Consider the following 14640-nt stretch of genomic DNA (forward strand, 5'->3'; position numbering starts at 1 on the left):
TCATAGAATCAGAGAACCATAGAATCATAGAATGGTTAGGGTTGGAAAGGACCTTAAGATCATCTAGCTCCAACCCCTCCTGCCGCAGGCAGGAACACCTCACACTAAACCATCTCACCCAAGGCCTCGTCCAACCAGGTCTTGAACATTGCCAGGGATGGAGCATTCACAACTTCCCTGGGCAACCCATTCCAGTGCCTCACCACCCTAACAGGAAAGAATTTCCTTTTTATATCCAATCTAAACTTTCCCTGTTTAAGTTTTAACCTGTTACCCCTTGTCATATCAATACAGTCCCTAATGAAGAGTCCCTCTCCAGCATCCCTATAGCCCCCCTTCAGACACTGGAAGGCTGCTATGAGGTCTCCACACAGCCTTCTCTTCTCCAGGCTGAACAGCCCCAACTTCCTCAGCCTATCTTCATACGAGAGGTGCTCCAGTCCCCTGATCATCCTCATGGCCCTACATCCTTTCCTACAGTGGGTCCAAGGTCTTCATTCCCACAGTCCCTACATCAGCCTTCCAAGACTTGGGTTGTTTGGTCAGAGCCTTTGCCAGTGAAGACCGAGGCAAAGAAGTCATTCAGAACCTCAGCCTTCTCCAAATCCTGGGTAGCCAGTTCTTCCGAGAGCTTCCTGAGGGGGCCTACATTCTCCCGAGTCTGTTTTTTATTTGCTATCTACCTGTAGAATCCCTTCCCGTTATCTTTAATACCTCTAGCTAAGTTTAATTCTAACTGGGCCTTAGCTTTCCTAACCTGGTCCCTAGCTTCCCGGACAACATCCCTGTACTCTTCCCATGCCACCTGTCCTTGCTTCCACTTATTATAAGCCTCTTTTTTCATGTGAATATTCCTCAGGAGCTCCTTATCCATCCAAGGAGGTCTCCTGCAAAGATCATCCTGCAAAGTTTCTGGAATGTGAACACTAACTTCATAAGAATCTGAATGCATTCAGTTCATTTACTGAGGCAGGGAGTACCTTATTAGAAGTAGGTGCTGTTGAACAGAAATTCACATCAGAACAGTCTGGATAACAAAACATTCTGCTGCATTGATCCCCAAGTAAGCTGACAAAACAGACGCACACAGGTGTGCCTTATGATGGAAAAACTAACTGTGATAAAGAAAAGAATAAAATGTCTTTTAAGTATGTTCCATTCTCAAAGTCATTAAGATGCAAAAGTAATTATAAAAAATGCCATCTCCATACAGCTCAAGCACACAAGAGAAAAAGAACACAAACCTGCCTGGCTGTTTGCAGTAGTGTCTGCTTTAATGGCTCTGGCAAAATTGTCTTCCTTAGCTGATCAGTCCTGCTACCACTGTAACACTCAGAGCAATGATACAGATAGATCTGGGTTTTTTAAGAAAAATGGAGCAAACCCAGCATAACACACACCAAAAAAGCATACAAACAGTTCTCTTCTCTTACAAGCGTTTTAAATACTTGCCATTTGCAAAGTTTCTCAATCAGCGAGACAGACTGCATCATGTTTGACTCCAGTAAAATGTCTCCTGAGAATGTCTGCCTTGATCTAAAATTCTTATACTTGGGTTTTAATTTCCATTCATATTTACAGGAATCTGCTTCCTTCAATTTCTTAATTGAGACTGCACAGCTTGAAATATGCCCACCAGCTATTATATAACTGCAAATCTACTTGTATAAGAGATACACATTCTCAGGCTTCAGAAAATAATTAAGCATTCCAGATGTTCCTGCAGTTTCCTGAGGAGCAGATGTCAATGACCAACACCAACAATCAAGACCACTGGTCACACCCATTCTCACAGCTCCCGTTCCTCGATGTCACAGTGATTCACAGAATTGCTCCCACAGTAACCATCAAGATACACGGAAGTTACACAACAAACCCACAACTGGCTGTGTGTGTCCGGTTTCCACTCTGAGCTAATCTTCTACTCACCAGGTTCTCGGTCCTTAGTGGATATGCACTCTTTTATAGACTCTGTTATGCCAAGACTAGCTGCAGTGGGGAGTGGGCCAAGCAAGGATTCCAGTGCAGGTGGTCTTACAAGAATTTCATTTCCATTTGTGCATTTCTCATCTTCATTTTTTCTTACTCTATCATTCTCATGAAGTTCATTATAGAAGTCCTTGTTTAAGTGATTAGCAGCTGCTTCTAGTTCCTCATCTTCAGCCTCCTCCTCTGCAAGAGTACTAGAGGTATTATCTTCTATAGAATCTGTAAGGAAAAGAAAAACAAACAAATCAACAGATCATACCATCTGTTACAGAAAATAAAGGGAGGTGCTCACATAAAGAATAAAAACTTTTAGAGAAAATCTATAAAAGAAATACACAATATTTTTGTACAATGTATGAATACATGGAGTTTTCAGATACTCTTCAGATTCATTACCTTGGCTATTATTTTTGTGAATATAGTCATCATTTAAAATAGAAGTACTGTGTTATCAAATTATGGCAGGTAAAAGGGCTTTGGGAGAGAAGCCGGCCACTTACTGGTATAATTACAAATGAGCAATAGCCAGTTCAACCCGCACAAAGCCCTTCCGTATCACTTAGTCAACTGGGGGTTCAGTGACAGAAGCGTCCCAGTATTGGTCCACTGCACTCTCAGTGATGAAAAGGAACATTTTCAGATGCCAGGGCCAAGCTTATACTGCACTAAGAAAAAAACCGACTGAAATCACTAATGAATTGTCATTGCAATGAACAATGAAGCTGCTTTGAAAACCAATAAATGAACCAGCTGACTGGCAGAGAGAACCCCAATGCAGTAGAAAACTTGTACTACGCAAGCATATATATGATCACATTTATCATAATAAAGTTCATACATTTAAGACTGCCTGCAGGATCTGAACCCATTACTACTTAGCAGTCACAAGACTTTATGGACTTACCATCTCTAGTGTAATTTGCAAATACACCTTTTGCTTTTGGTCTACTGCTTTCTAATTCAATCTCTATTTCATCTTGATAGCTTGATATTTCACCTGTGGTGTTGAAATAAAAATAAAACTCAGCAATCACTGATGTAATTTTGAATAAATGAGTGATATGTTACACCAAATACAACTTATACCTTCAAAATCCTCCAGCTTTTTTGATAGTGCCTTCTCAAGCTGAAATGAAAATAAACAAACATGAAATTACTATAAGCCCCCACACGTTTGTACTGTTTGTAAACTCTATATAGAGACAGAGAATGGTAGGGTATTTTAAAAGCAATATGCAGGTTTTGAACCTCAACTCAAATTACTTTGTGGTATTGAAGAGGTAAGACAGACAAGTTTCAAAATACCGACCTATTTCAAATGTCATCTCACCCATCTTTATACTTCAAAAGGAACCTTCACTCTGGCAAACTGAAATAAAAGGCCCCATTCTTCAGCAGCCAGATCTATGACTGTGCCTATAGATGTAAGCAAGTGCAAGGACAGCACTGAAATCGCAGTGCCCAGGCTAGACACAGCACACAGGCAATGGCACAGTGAAGACCTACAGCAACTAGCAGACTCTTCAGAACATCATAAACAGACCTACAGACCTTTAAATGATGGCATATATGGAAAGTAAAAACAAAAACCCTAAAAAAAAAAATAAATGTAAGAACAGGGTATGATTGTAGTAAAATCTTCTCCTCTGGTGCCAGCGTTAGTTCATGCTTTGTAAAGAAATTAAGCCACATGAGAACTTATCTGTGGAAGCAGGTGTTGTACCACAGAAAAACCCAGCAGCCTCATTAAAGTAATTGGGTTATTGTCTTCATATGTGTTTTAAAAAAAGAAGTTATATGTAATGGCACTTCTCCCACAGTTACTGATCCAATTACAAATCTTATTCTTTTGCAACCCCAATCCTTGCTAACCAGGGTAGAAGGTGCATTCAGTATATAAAAGCGAAATGGACATTAGGGTATTAGGTGGATATTATAATGAGTATTAGGACAGCTACTCAAGACCTCCACACCACTAGCTCACCTGAACTTGTCACATGAGAGCCTCCTGTTTTGTGAGGATGAAAAGATTTGGTGGTTTGGTAGAAGGTCAAAGCACAAGAAGGGAAACATACAGCAGGAATGCAAGCACAAGGAGGCAACGGTGCTTAGTGTAACTGCATCAGCTTGCAAATGGGGGAGCATCTGGGCAGTGTGCTGAGCCCTCACCTAAAGTAAGTATAGTAGTCATGGGCTAAGCACCAAACACTGGTAGCTGCACAACACAGAAGCTCAGCTGGCGCTCATTTACTCGGCCACCCAGATATCCTGATCTGACTAACAAGAGCAGTGACTCTGTACTTCCCACAGCAGCTGGCTAAGACAGCAGGCATATTTCGATCCCTCATCAGGGGTATTTAAAGGTACATCTGAAGCTACAAATCTGAAAGAGCGTGCCTCCCTGGAGGAGTAAGCAAAAATTATACAGGAGAAAAACTTTCATATATATATGTGTATATATATATATAAACTGGAAGCTGTCCCTTTGTCAGTAAAACAAAAAAAAGCTTTTAGTTAATAGGTCTCATATGCACTAACGCTAACCCTTCTCTCAAGAACCTCAAAATATATGTAACTAAGCCTTATCAAAGGCTGGTCGGTTAGGAATTAGAATATACTGATTCAAAAAGGAATATACATATGTAGAAGAGAGGAGAGAGGTAGAAGAGAGGAGAGAGCATCCGGTTCAGAATTCACCTGCTGTATCTTCAGTTTTTTTTGACCAGCTGTAAATGAAGGAGGATCACATTCTCCTTCCAAGTCAATCTTCATAAACTCATCTATGGTTAACTGACTTGTTGGTGTATCTTCAAACTCTGTCAACCTACCAAAGCATACAACACATTACTATGACAACTTTATGAACACTTTTAAAAGCAATAAAATTTGTTAAACTGCTAAGTTACAGAATAAACATGTCATCCTGAGAAACTCTGGCTCAAATACAGACTACATTAAAACTGAAGTGATACTACTTGTTTCATCTGCTGCAACAAAAGTCTCTTTTCATATCACAAATTAGCTTTTGATTTATTAACAGTATGTTACACACTTTTTTTTTGACTAAGACTGGTCAGAAATACTGCAACCCCTATGGTCAATTAAGCATAGACTGACAAAACCAAGACAAGAAATGCAGCTCATTTCTCCTATCTTGCTGCTTTTGTTATCAACAGCAACAATGAAACAGATTCACAAACTAAAATATCTGCCATCATAGTTTAGGAGTATGCTAAAAATTACTGCTTGTATGTTAGCATGAGTAATTTATGCTAAGCAAATGTTAAGGTAACGTATCTTCAGCAGACTAGAAGAGGGACAAGAATTAACCTTCCCAGGACACACAGAAGCAGTAGTAAAATAAAGGGATCATTCGCACATAGCACAAATAGAACAGATGAATGTGTATAGTTTACAATAATACACTTTGCATTTATTTAATGTTCACATGTTAAAAGTTCCTACCTATGGGAGAGAGAGGACTAGCTCCACAGGGAATTGCCATGAAAGCAGTTGAGTCTTTCAAAGGAACAGAATCTTAAATGAGATCACATTGTCATAACTTCATCCACAAATTCCAGCATTTTATACAGGTGGTTAACAATGAACACATCCATTTTACAGATGGAGAAAGTGAAACAAAAGGTTAAGCACAAAGCCAGATCAGGAAATATCTGGCAGAATGCTGTTCTGACAGAAAGTGCCCTTTTAATAATATCAACATTTTCCATGGGAAAACAGCAATGATTGGTCTGCAGCTGCTTCACTGAAATATTCCCATCTTCCAGAGGAAGCAAAGCTGACAACAGCTTCCATCTGCAAAGCTAGGAAACTGAAAAGGGTGATTCAGTACTTCCATCACAGGACCTTCCAGCATTTCTCCCCCTGCAAAATGCGGTCACGGTTTTCTCCTCTACCTCTAATTGCAAACAAAGCTCCTTCCAAAGAAGAAACTTTCTCTAGGACAGAAATCTAGCCTCCAAACAACTCTAGGGACAAACTCAAGAGCCCAGGGCCACACTCTCTCCTTGTATCCTCATCAGTACCTTTATTCCCTTTTTTGTAAACTGAGGAGTAAGGCAAGACATCTCCCTGCAAAGGGATGCAGGCATGCTGTAACTTCAGGACACTTTTCCTGGAACCACCCTGTTCCCAGAGCACAGGCTACAGGCCCACAAAACACACAAGGAGACACAGGCACCTCTATGTAAAACCAACAACAAACAGCACACTGCGCCCACTCATGGCTATGCCAACCAGAATTAGCACTGCTGAGAAGAAAGCCTCTGAAACCTAGTCTCACTTTTGGAGTTCAGGCATCTCCACAAAGCCCCAATTAGCCATGCATTTGAGAGTGACTGACAGCCCAAATCCTTCTCTCAGAGTACCAGGGACCAGCTCCCTCCTCCTCTTTCAGATCAAACTGGAAAGGAGAAGAGGATGCTGTTCGTGGCAGCAGCACCCAGCTTTTAACTAACAGACTAGAAATTCTTCCCAGTGTTAACGGGCTTCCAGCGTGCATTACCCACCTTCCAGGAGGGAGCCTCATCTATCAGTCTAGAAGGAAAACCTGGCTAGGGCACTGTTATTTTAATTCAGGATTTACTTAATGCCAAACCTATGTATTACTTTAGGAGCATGCATCTTCTCAGTCACCATCATTAAACTACAGGTCAACCATCTCTCCCTGGTATGAATCATGCAATCACACGTAGCTCAGCAAGACTTTTCCTCCCACCCAGCCTCGCCTCGTTACAGTATTATTCTCCTCCCACTGTAAAAAGCCAACATGCACTTTGGCAAAGTCACCCAGTTTGTTTATCCCACGCTTATCGAGTCTGAGATGAGCAGCCAGACTCCGAATCCAGCCAAAATGGCACAACCCGGACATGTGGAACTAGCAGCAAAACCAGTTGCTCATGAAGCAAGGCTGGGGACAAGATGACCATGCCTGGGGTTCAGCACCTAACCCCATGCACGTCTCCTCAAAGACGTGATGGACCCGAGGCTCTGTCTGCCCCTATCCTTGCCCACTGTGTCGTGTGGCTCATGTCACATACTCTGCACCCATCAGACGTTCGTTATCCCACATGTGAGCCAACGTGCAGGTAGCTAGTATGATCTGCAACTCAAGGACCAGCTTCAGCCCTGAGCTAAACCAGCAGCACAAGTCTCTCCCAAGGCCTTCAGAGCATCCTCACCAGGACAGGCACAGCTATGTCATGTTTGCTAGTGGTGCTTCCAGGGAGCTCAAACCAACAGCACAGCACAGTTCAACCATCCACCCTGGCCACAAGTATTCAGTCCTGTGCCCATGCCCATGCCCATGCCCGCTTCTTCCTCAGTCCTCAGCCAAGCCAAACGGGGGTGAGGGCTGCATGCCCACGGTGAGGGCTGCCAGCGTAATGCTGTACGCACAGGCCAGTGGCAAGCTCACATTTAGAGCAGCACATTATTTATTCACTTCTCACTGGTCTTACCCACAAAGCTCAAACCATGCTCCAGAAATGAAAGACCATCCCTGAGTCAGGATCACAGCTCTGTGGGAAAACGAGCTGTTCACTCCTTTTTCTCCTTTAACTTGATATAAATAAATACCTGTGTTTGCCAACCACTTGCCTGCCTCAACATTTTACATTGGCTGATATTCTGTCTATGCATTTTAAAACATTTCTTTAACTTTATGCAGTGTTTGGACACATGCCACCAAGACAACAAACTGATGCACGCAGCAGTCTACACCGCACAAAACAAGGTAGTAGTAGTTCAGCAGCTAAGAAAAACCGACGCAACCTCAATTATAAACACAATAATTTCACAGGCGAGGGAGTGCCCTCATGAAAAAAATAGCTATGGGCTATTTTTCAAGTCGTCCCCCAACCCCCCCCCCCCCCAAAATGATACTTGCTTTGCACTTTTGTTGATCTAAAAAAATCTAGTAAGAGTTGCCATTTCAAGTTTTGCACAGAAGGAGGAAAATAAACAGATACCCAAATTAAGATATTACATCCTTGGCACAAATTCAAAAGGGCTCTAAAAGTTGAAATTTGGCAGACAAGTATTTTCTATTTATAGTCAAAGCAGAACAACTGCTACAGCTCAGGCTAAAATTCAGCTTCCAGTATAAACCCTCCTCTTACAGTTTCTCACAGCAAACTCTTTCAAGCAAATTCCTTTGGGAGAAAAGTTTTTCCAGAGCTTGATGTCATCTGCCCCTAACCCCAACCCTTTATTTTTTTAATAAAGAAAAATTTCCACGGCTTTTATTTCATCCGTTTATGGACAAAACCACACCTCACCATCTGATAAAGCACTTTTGTGTACAAAACAGTAAAGGGATTCTGTTCACACTTAATTTAGCTCCCAATAAGGGAAAATGGGTCAGTCATTTTGAAGTTCCGAGCAATGGTTTTTTTACTTGGTTTTGTTTCAGGGATACCATCCAGTGAAGACTTATGAATCCAGTCTACAGCCAAGGGAATAAAAAAGACTCCTGTGTGCAGCTAGCTGCTCGGGTTTAATGTTTTAATTGAAATTCTGCAGCAGTGGGACGTGACAAAGCACGTAGAAGAACAAGGTCTTCTGGAGCCCAACTCACAAACGCTTCTGGAATCCAAGTTCAAAGTCCAAGAGGGACTTCTAAGAAGACCATTTAGGAAAAGCCACAGCATCCTCCTATGTATACACAATCAGCATCCAGCTCTAGAAAGCAGGCAGCATAAAGCAGAGGTATCTTGTGCTGGACCTCTGTAGAGAAGGGCAAACAAATTATAACTTCAGAGACAACTGTTTTTTTAAAGAGTGAACGTGAAATTTAGACTGAGCAGTCAGCCTTTAAGTTACCTGCTGAAAGAGGTCTTTTTAAAAGTATTAAAAATATTTTATTAATGGATTAAAAAAAGTATTAAGCTGAATATTGGCACATTGATAGCAGGAATACATGAAAAAACTTAACTGCAAGATAAGCTGGTGGTGGTAATTAAGTTCCCCTGATTTTTCCCACATTAAGAATATAATCTAAACCCTAAGTAATAAGTTACATGTTATGCACATGATCTTAACTGCCATATCAATTACAAATATTCTAGTAATAGATCAGCTGATTTGACAACTCCAACACTTGGAAACTCTGGAAAAGTGCAGGATTTATGTCTTAATGAAGTACCAAAATATTGCAGTACATTCCCACTGTGTCTAATGCTGCCCATCACTCTAAACATTTGCACTCACTCACAGGACTGAAGTTCAGAACTTGCACTGATGTGGCAGACCATTGCTGTTTCTTAAACTACAGATTTACCAGTCTATCGCATCACCCTCCTCTCCCACCTTCTTCCAAGCCATACAATGTTTACTCATGAACTACCTAGGGAAGCATGTAAGCACATACCCTGAAAGTGATACTTAGAACATGTATCAAAAACTGTTATTAAATGCTTCCTACATGACATAAAAAATGTTTTCTAATATGTAAATAAACAGAAGTGTAACCTCCTTATATGTAATAATTGTACATATATACTTTTAGACGTACTTCCAGCAATATAAAGGGTATTTTTAAAGCCTGCATGAATGAGTATCTCACTGCTAAAGCTAAGGAAAAAAATCAGAGGTGAGCCAGTTAGTGTGGTTTTACAATTTACAACTTATCACCCGGGCTGTGCTAAATTAGTCTGCCTGTGTTCCTGGCCCGATGCAACTGTAAAGAGAAGTATTTTCACTTAAACAGCTTCCATGGTGTACTATATTAATGCGTTTCATCTCTTTTTGCAATGGACTAAGAGCATACACAGTCATTTGCTGCAAATTAACTTGGTGACTAATAATCTATGGTGCTCATTTGCTGGCAAATCTCAGTCACTCTTCTAAGTACTAAAAAATGGGCACACTGGAAGATTTATTGTACTAAGCAAAGGCACCCTTTAGAATTAGTTGGTTTTACTTGCTTACACCAAAACAGAGATTTCAAATTGTCACAAATTAATTAGCATAAATTTTAAGCCCTTATTCTGCAAGTGATTACACATGGTTAAGTCAGGTTATCGCTTGTGCTCATGCTCAGCCCACCAATGATCCCACCAACAGATCTCCCTGCCATCCCAGAAGTCCGCCAGTCTAAGTCCCCTGGAATTTTCTGTTCTTGACTTTTTTTGGTGGTTCCCCCCTGCCCCAATTCAAGTGCTCACACCATGCTAATGCAACAAAATGCTTTAGCATTCCTTAAAATTTTGTTTCATTAGCAGGGTTCCTCCACCGTGGTCTGTCAAAAACACTTTATGATCTCCCAGAAAACAGAAATAGCGTACTGCTTAATTTCTTAACAGCTGCTCAGATGAAGGAAGTCAAACACAGAGAAAGTTGCTTACAAAATCTTAAGCCTAAGTTAGTGCTGATTATTGTTTCAAAAGTAAGACACTAATTCTAAAATGACATTTTAAGTATGAAGTATGAAAATATTTTAGGTATCTAATTAATGTCTTAGCTTTCTAGTTGTATAGAAGCCAGATTTATAAGAACGAACATTGCCTATGAAATTGGATACCTCAAAAATAAAACCTTTTTCACTAAACCAGACAATCCAACTTACAAAGGTATGCAATGCCAACCTGCGTGGATCAAGCTGTATTTTAATCACCATACTAGAAAGATTTCTAGAAGTCACCTAAGCCACTTGAAATTATTTAACTGATAAAATATTCCTCTATTTACTTTCTTACTTTACCACAACAGCAGCCAGCAAGGGACCTCCACGGCTGCCAAGCTGAGATCAGAGCAGACACACCACCAACTCCTTCACATGAAGTAACCTTCCCAGTTCTCTGAAAGCTTCATATGACACTTCAGCCAAGAGTAGTTACAGCTCTGACATACTGAGCATCCTCCACCCTTCTCCATGCTCACATACCTCAGGTAAATAACTCTCATTTATTCATCATATACCTTTCACAGGATTTTAGCACAGCTTTACTTGGATCACAGATGAACACAAGAGTTCTTCACACCCTTCCCTTCCGTTGATATGGCTTCCGTATTTTGGAAAACATAACCTCACAGCCACCTGGCAGTTACACATGCCCCTGTCACCTCTTCCCACCCTGACTCATAGAATACTATGTTGGAAGGGACCTCAAGGATCATCTGGTCCAACTTTTCTTGACAAAGCGTGACCTAAATTTCCAAGCACCCTGTCAAGTCTTGAAAGTGTCCAACACTGGGGAATCTACCGCTCCCTGGGAAGATGATTCCAATGGCTGATTGTTCTCATTGTGAAAAATTTTCCTCTTGCATCCAATGGGAACCTTGCTGGGAGTACTTTGTGCCCATTACCCCTGGGGTCCTTTCCATGCGACCCCTTGTAAAAAAAGTCTCAATCTTCTTTATAGCCACCCTTTAAATACTGGAACATGGTGATAAGGTTTCCCAAGCCTTCTTTTCATCTCTTTTCATCACATGGATTCCCAGTCCTTTGGTCATCTCTGTGGCCCTTCTCTGGACACTCTCCAGCCTGTCCACATCTTTTTTGTACAGCAGGGACCAAAACAGTATTCCAGGTGTGGACTCACAACTGCTGAATAGAGCAGGATAATGACTTCTTTACCTTTGATGGTGATGCCTTGTTGATGCAACCCAGCATTCTGTTGACTTTCTCTGCAACAGCAAAACACTGTTCACTCACACTGTGATCCACCATGACCCCGAGGTCCCTTTCCACAGAGCTGCTCCCCAGCCTGTGCTGCACTCTTGGATTGCGCTTACCCAGGCGCAAGACCTTACGCCTGTCCTTGTTGAACTTCATCAGGTTCTTGTAAGCCCACTCTTCCAGCAAAAGAAGGTCTTCCTGCAGGGTGGCTCCCCCTTCCAAAGCACCTACTTCCCCACTCAGTTTGGTATCATGACAAACTTCATCGGGGTACATTTGATCCTGTCATTCAGTGTTGATGTGCTCCTTCCTTTGGCTGCACTCACACCCAGCTCGAGATTTCACTGGGAGCTCGGACATGAAGTTTATGTGAGCTATATATTGCAGAAAATAAGAAAAGCTGCAGGTAATACATTCGTCTTTGCATGATTCTTTAATTTTTCCAGAAAAAATACCTAAGCAGTCTTTGAAAGAGTCCCAACGATATGAGCAAAGGACTCCGTTTATGAAGGTCCCCACAGCATATCCAAGGGGTAAATGGCATTGCTACGCAACAAGTCTTGTCTTCCTGCTCCAAAAATGCTATTTAGCTGTGAGAAAAAATATTCACCTCAAAAATGAACCCTTTAAACCCATTCTGGCCTTTCATTCCAATTCCTACTAATTGAAGCTTCACTTCGTCTGAAGTTTACCACAAATAGGTTTTTTAACAGAGAGTACTTTATGGAACTGAAAATAAGTATTTTTTTTTAATGTAAAAAGCAGCTCAATTTAAAGATAAAGAGAGTAAGCAAAAGAACTAAAATGCAAGTGTTAACAAAGATAAGCCAATTTTCTTTTATTTCTATTGAAGAAGCGCCCAAGATATCAAACACTCTTAGATAATGCACAATGGACAAATATCACAAAAATTGTTCTTACTGCAGGTAAGACAGAATTTGTATGCAGAGAAAGTGTGCAATAGGTGAATAAACAGATGAAGGGGTAGAGAATGTAAAGGTTAAAAAGGCAGCAGTGAACACAGGTGCATTGAACACAGGCACAAATGTGAAGATTAAACTAAATAATAGGGTTGGGATTATTAAAAGTTAATTTCTGCTATAGCCACAGATGATGACACATAAAATAACAATTTGGCTAATTAGTTAATATTTATACAGTACTTTGAATGTATACAGTGATATATAAGTTAATCTCATTTCAATTAGACTGAAAAATGAGATAGAACTATCAGTGCATTTATTAATATTTAATACATTCACTTTCAACAACAGCAACAATCTTTACATTTTAATTGTGTGCTTCAAAATATACAGCAAGAAGGCCCTGTGAAGCAAGTACAAAGTTTTCTTACCAAGATCCTACCAAAACCCACAACATGTTTTTAATAAACAAACACGCACTTTTTAAAAATCAAACAGATGGTTAAATTAAGAACTCATGATTCAAAGATGAGTGACAGGATGGGTCCATAGGTCATGCTTTGTTTCTTTTTCCTTCCAAAACAGATTCTTTTTATGATCAGGTCACTCATTTTTATGACCTGAAGGTATGTCACATTTTTGTGAACCTCCTCCTAAGAGCTACTCCTCTGGTACTCAGTAGCAGAAGAGGCAACACACTACAGCCACGCAGGCCTTGGCACTCTCCGGCTGATGGGCAACAGGGTGAAATAATCCCTTTTTACACAGTCAAACAATGGCACTGCACAGGATCAGGAACAGTGCCCTTCCTTGGGATGGGCTGCCACCCCTTGCTGAGGATCTTCCCAAAACGGGAAGCCAGACAGAGCTTTCTTAAAAAGCATCGCTCCTGCATCCTCAGGCAAGCCATGGATAAACACAGCCCTGTCCCCAAGTCTGCTGGGCTGCCTCTAAAGGGCAGAAGGAGCACATCACAGTAGTGCTGTCCCTTGCCTTGTAGGTTCCTTCTATGGAAGTCCATTAGCACCAGAACCAAATCCAGTTTCCAAAGGTCTGTGCTTCCCCAGGAGCCATGTAGCCAGCTGGAAGCTAAATCAAACCATACTGCAGAACCTGTGGGCTGAAGTTGCAGCATTATCTGGACTCCAATTTGGTTTCACTTCAAGAGCTGTCAGGACAAAGTCATCAGCAGTGAACTCAGCATTCAACGTCATCCATTAATAAGCATTCACCCAATTACACTCAACACTTTCACAACACAGAAAGCACAAGTAGCTCTTTCCAAACAGGAGTAACTGTAGTAATAATTAAAAGGAAATAAAACTGTACATCAAAATGAGATGCAAATAAATCTTTAAAAATGTGAAAAAAGCTCTTATTAATTTAAACCACTTCTACTCAATGGCATTTTGAGAGGAATTCTTGAAAGAAGAGGAAAAAACCTGGAGTGCAGGAAGAGTTATTCAAAGGTATTTTTTTTTTATTTGCCTTCGTTAAATACTATATAACGTGCTCTTATTTGAAAAACATCAATCAAATTTATAGATTCATGATAAATAGTTGCAATTATAGCTGCCTGAAAATAATTCAGCTGTCACGTTTACCCTGTCAAAGTAAATAACACTGTCATTTTGGTTGACATGTGTGACTTGAGTAAATATTTCAAAGCATGAATTTTGAAGTAAGATTTCTTCGCTTGAAACAATTGCTCAAATTAATTTTCCTTCCAACTCTAATTTATTATGCTTATGGTTTTAGTAAGAACAAACTCCAGCTATTTAACCAAATCATCTTGAAGTAGATTGTGGGTGCATAAATCATTAATCATACAAATTGTACACTGAAACACATGACCTGTAGGCCAGAGAAAAAAACTGGCATTTGTACTGCGCCATCCTTATGCTTGTCGTATCCTGAGGCAGTTCTAACACTTAAAATTTTTCCCTGTAACACCTATGCATGGTAGGGAAATACCACCATTCCCAATACACAAATGAAGATATGGGGCAAAAATGTTTTTCACAATTAAGAAGTGAATATTATTAACAGGTATCTGACTCAGCTGGATATGCTTAAGCTAGTCTCCAT

The 14640-nt window shown here is 40.6% G+C and overlaps 1 protein-coding gene across 4 annotated transcripts in view; it reads right to left on the reverse strand.

Moving 5' to 3' along the window:
- BRF1 (BRF1 RNA polymerase III transcription initiation factor subunit) overlaps positions 1–14640 on the reverse strand; it is a 176123-nt gene that overhangs the window by 70258 nt on the left and 91225 nt on the right. For all 4 annotated transcript variants that reach the window (XM_061464171.1, XM_061464169.1, XM_061464170.1 and 1 more), the window contains 4 exons: positions 4687–4813; positions 3076–3115; positions 2894–2986; positions 1930–2208 (listed from right to left, as the gene is read on the reverse strand). In XM_061464171.1, the coding sequence (XP_061320155.1) occupies positions 1930–2208; positions 2894–2986; positions 3076–3115; positions 4687–4813 (539 nt within the window). The remainder of the gene's footprint in view (positions 1–1929; positions 2209–2893; positions 2987–3075; positions 3116–4686; positions 4814–14640) is intronic.

The sequence above is a fragment of the Pezoporus flaviventris genome, unplaced genomic scaffold, assembly GCF_033815535.1.
Source record: "Pezoporus flaviventris isolate CSIRO_AGI_PZ_B2104156 unplaced genomic scaffold, CSIRO_AGI_Pfla_v1 ptg000036l, whole genome shotgun sequence".
Taxonomy (NCBI): domain Eukaryota; kingdom Metazoa; phylum Chordata; class Aves; order Psittaciformes; family Psittacidae; genus Pezoporus; species Pezoporus flaviventris.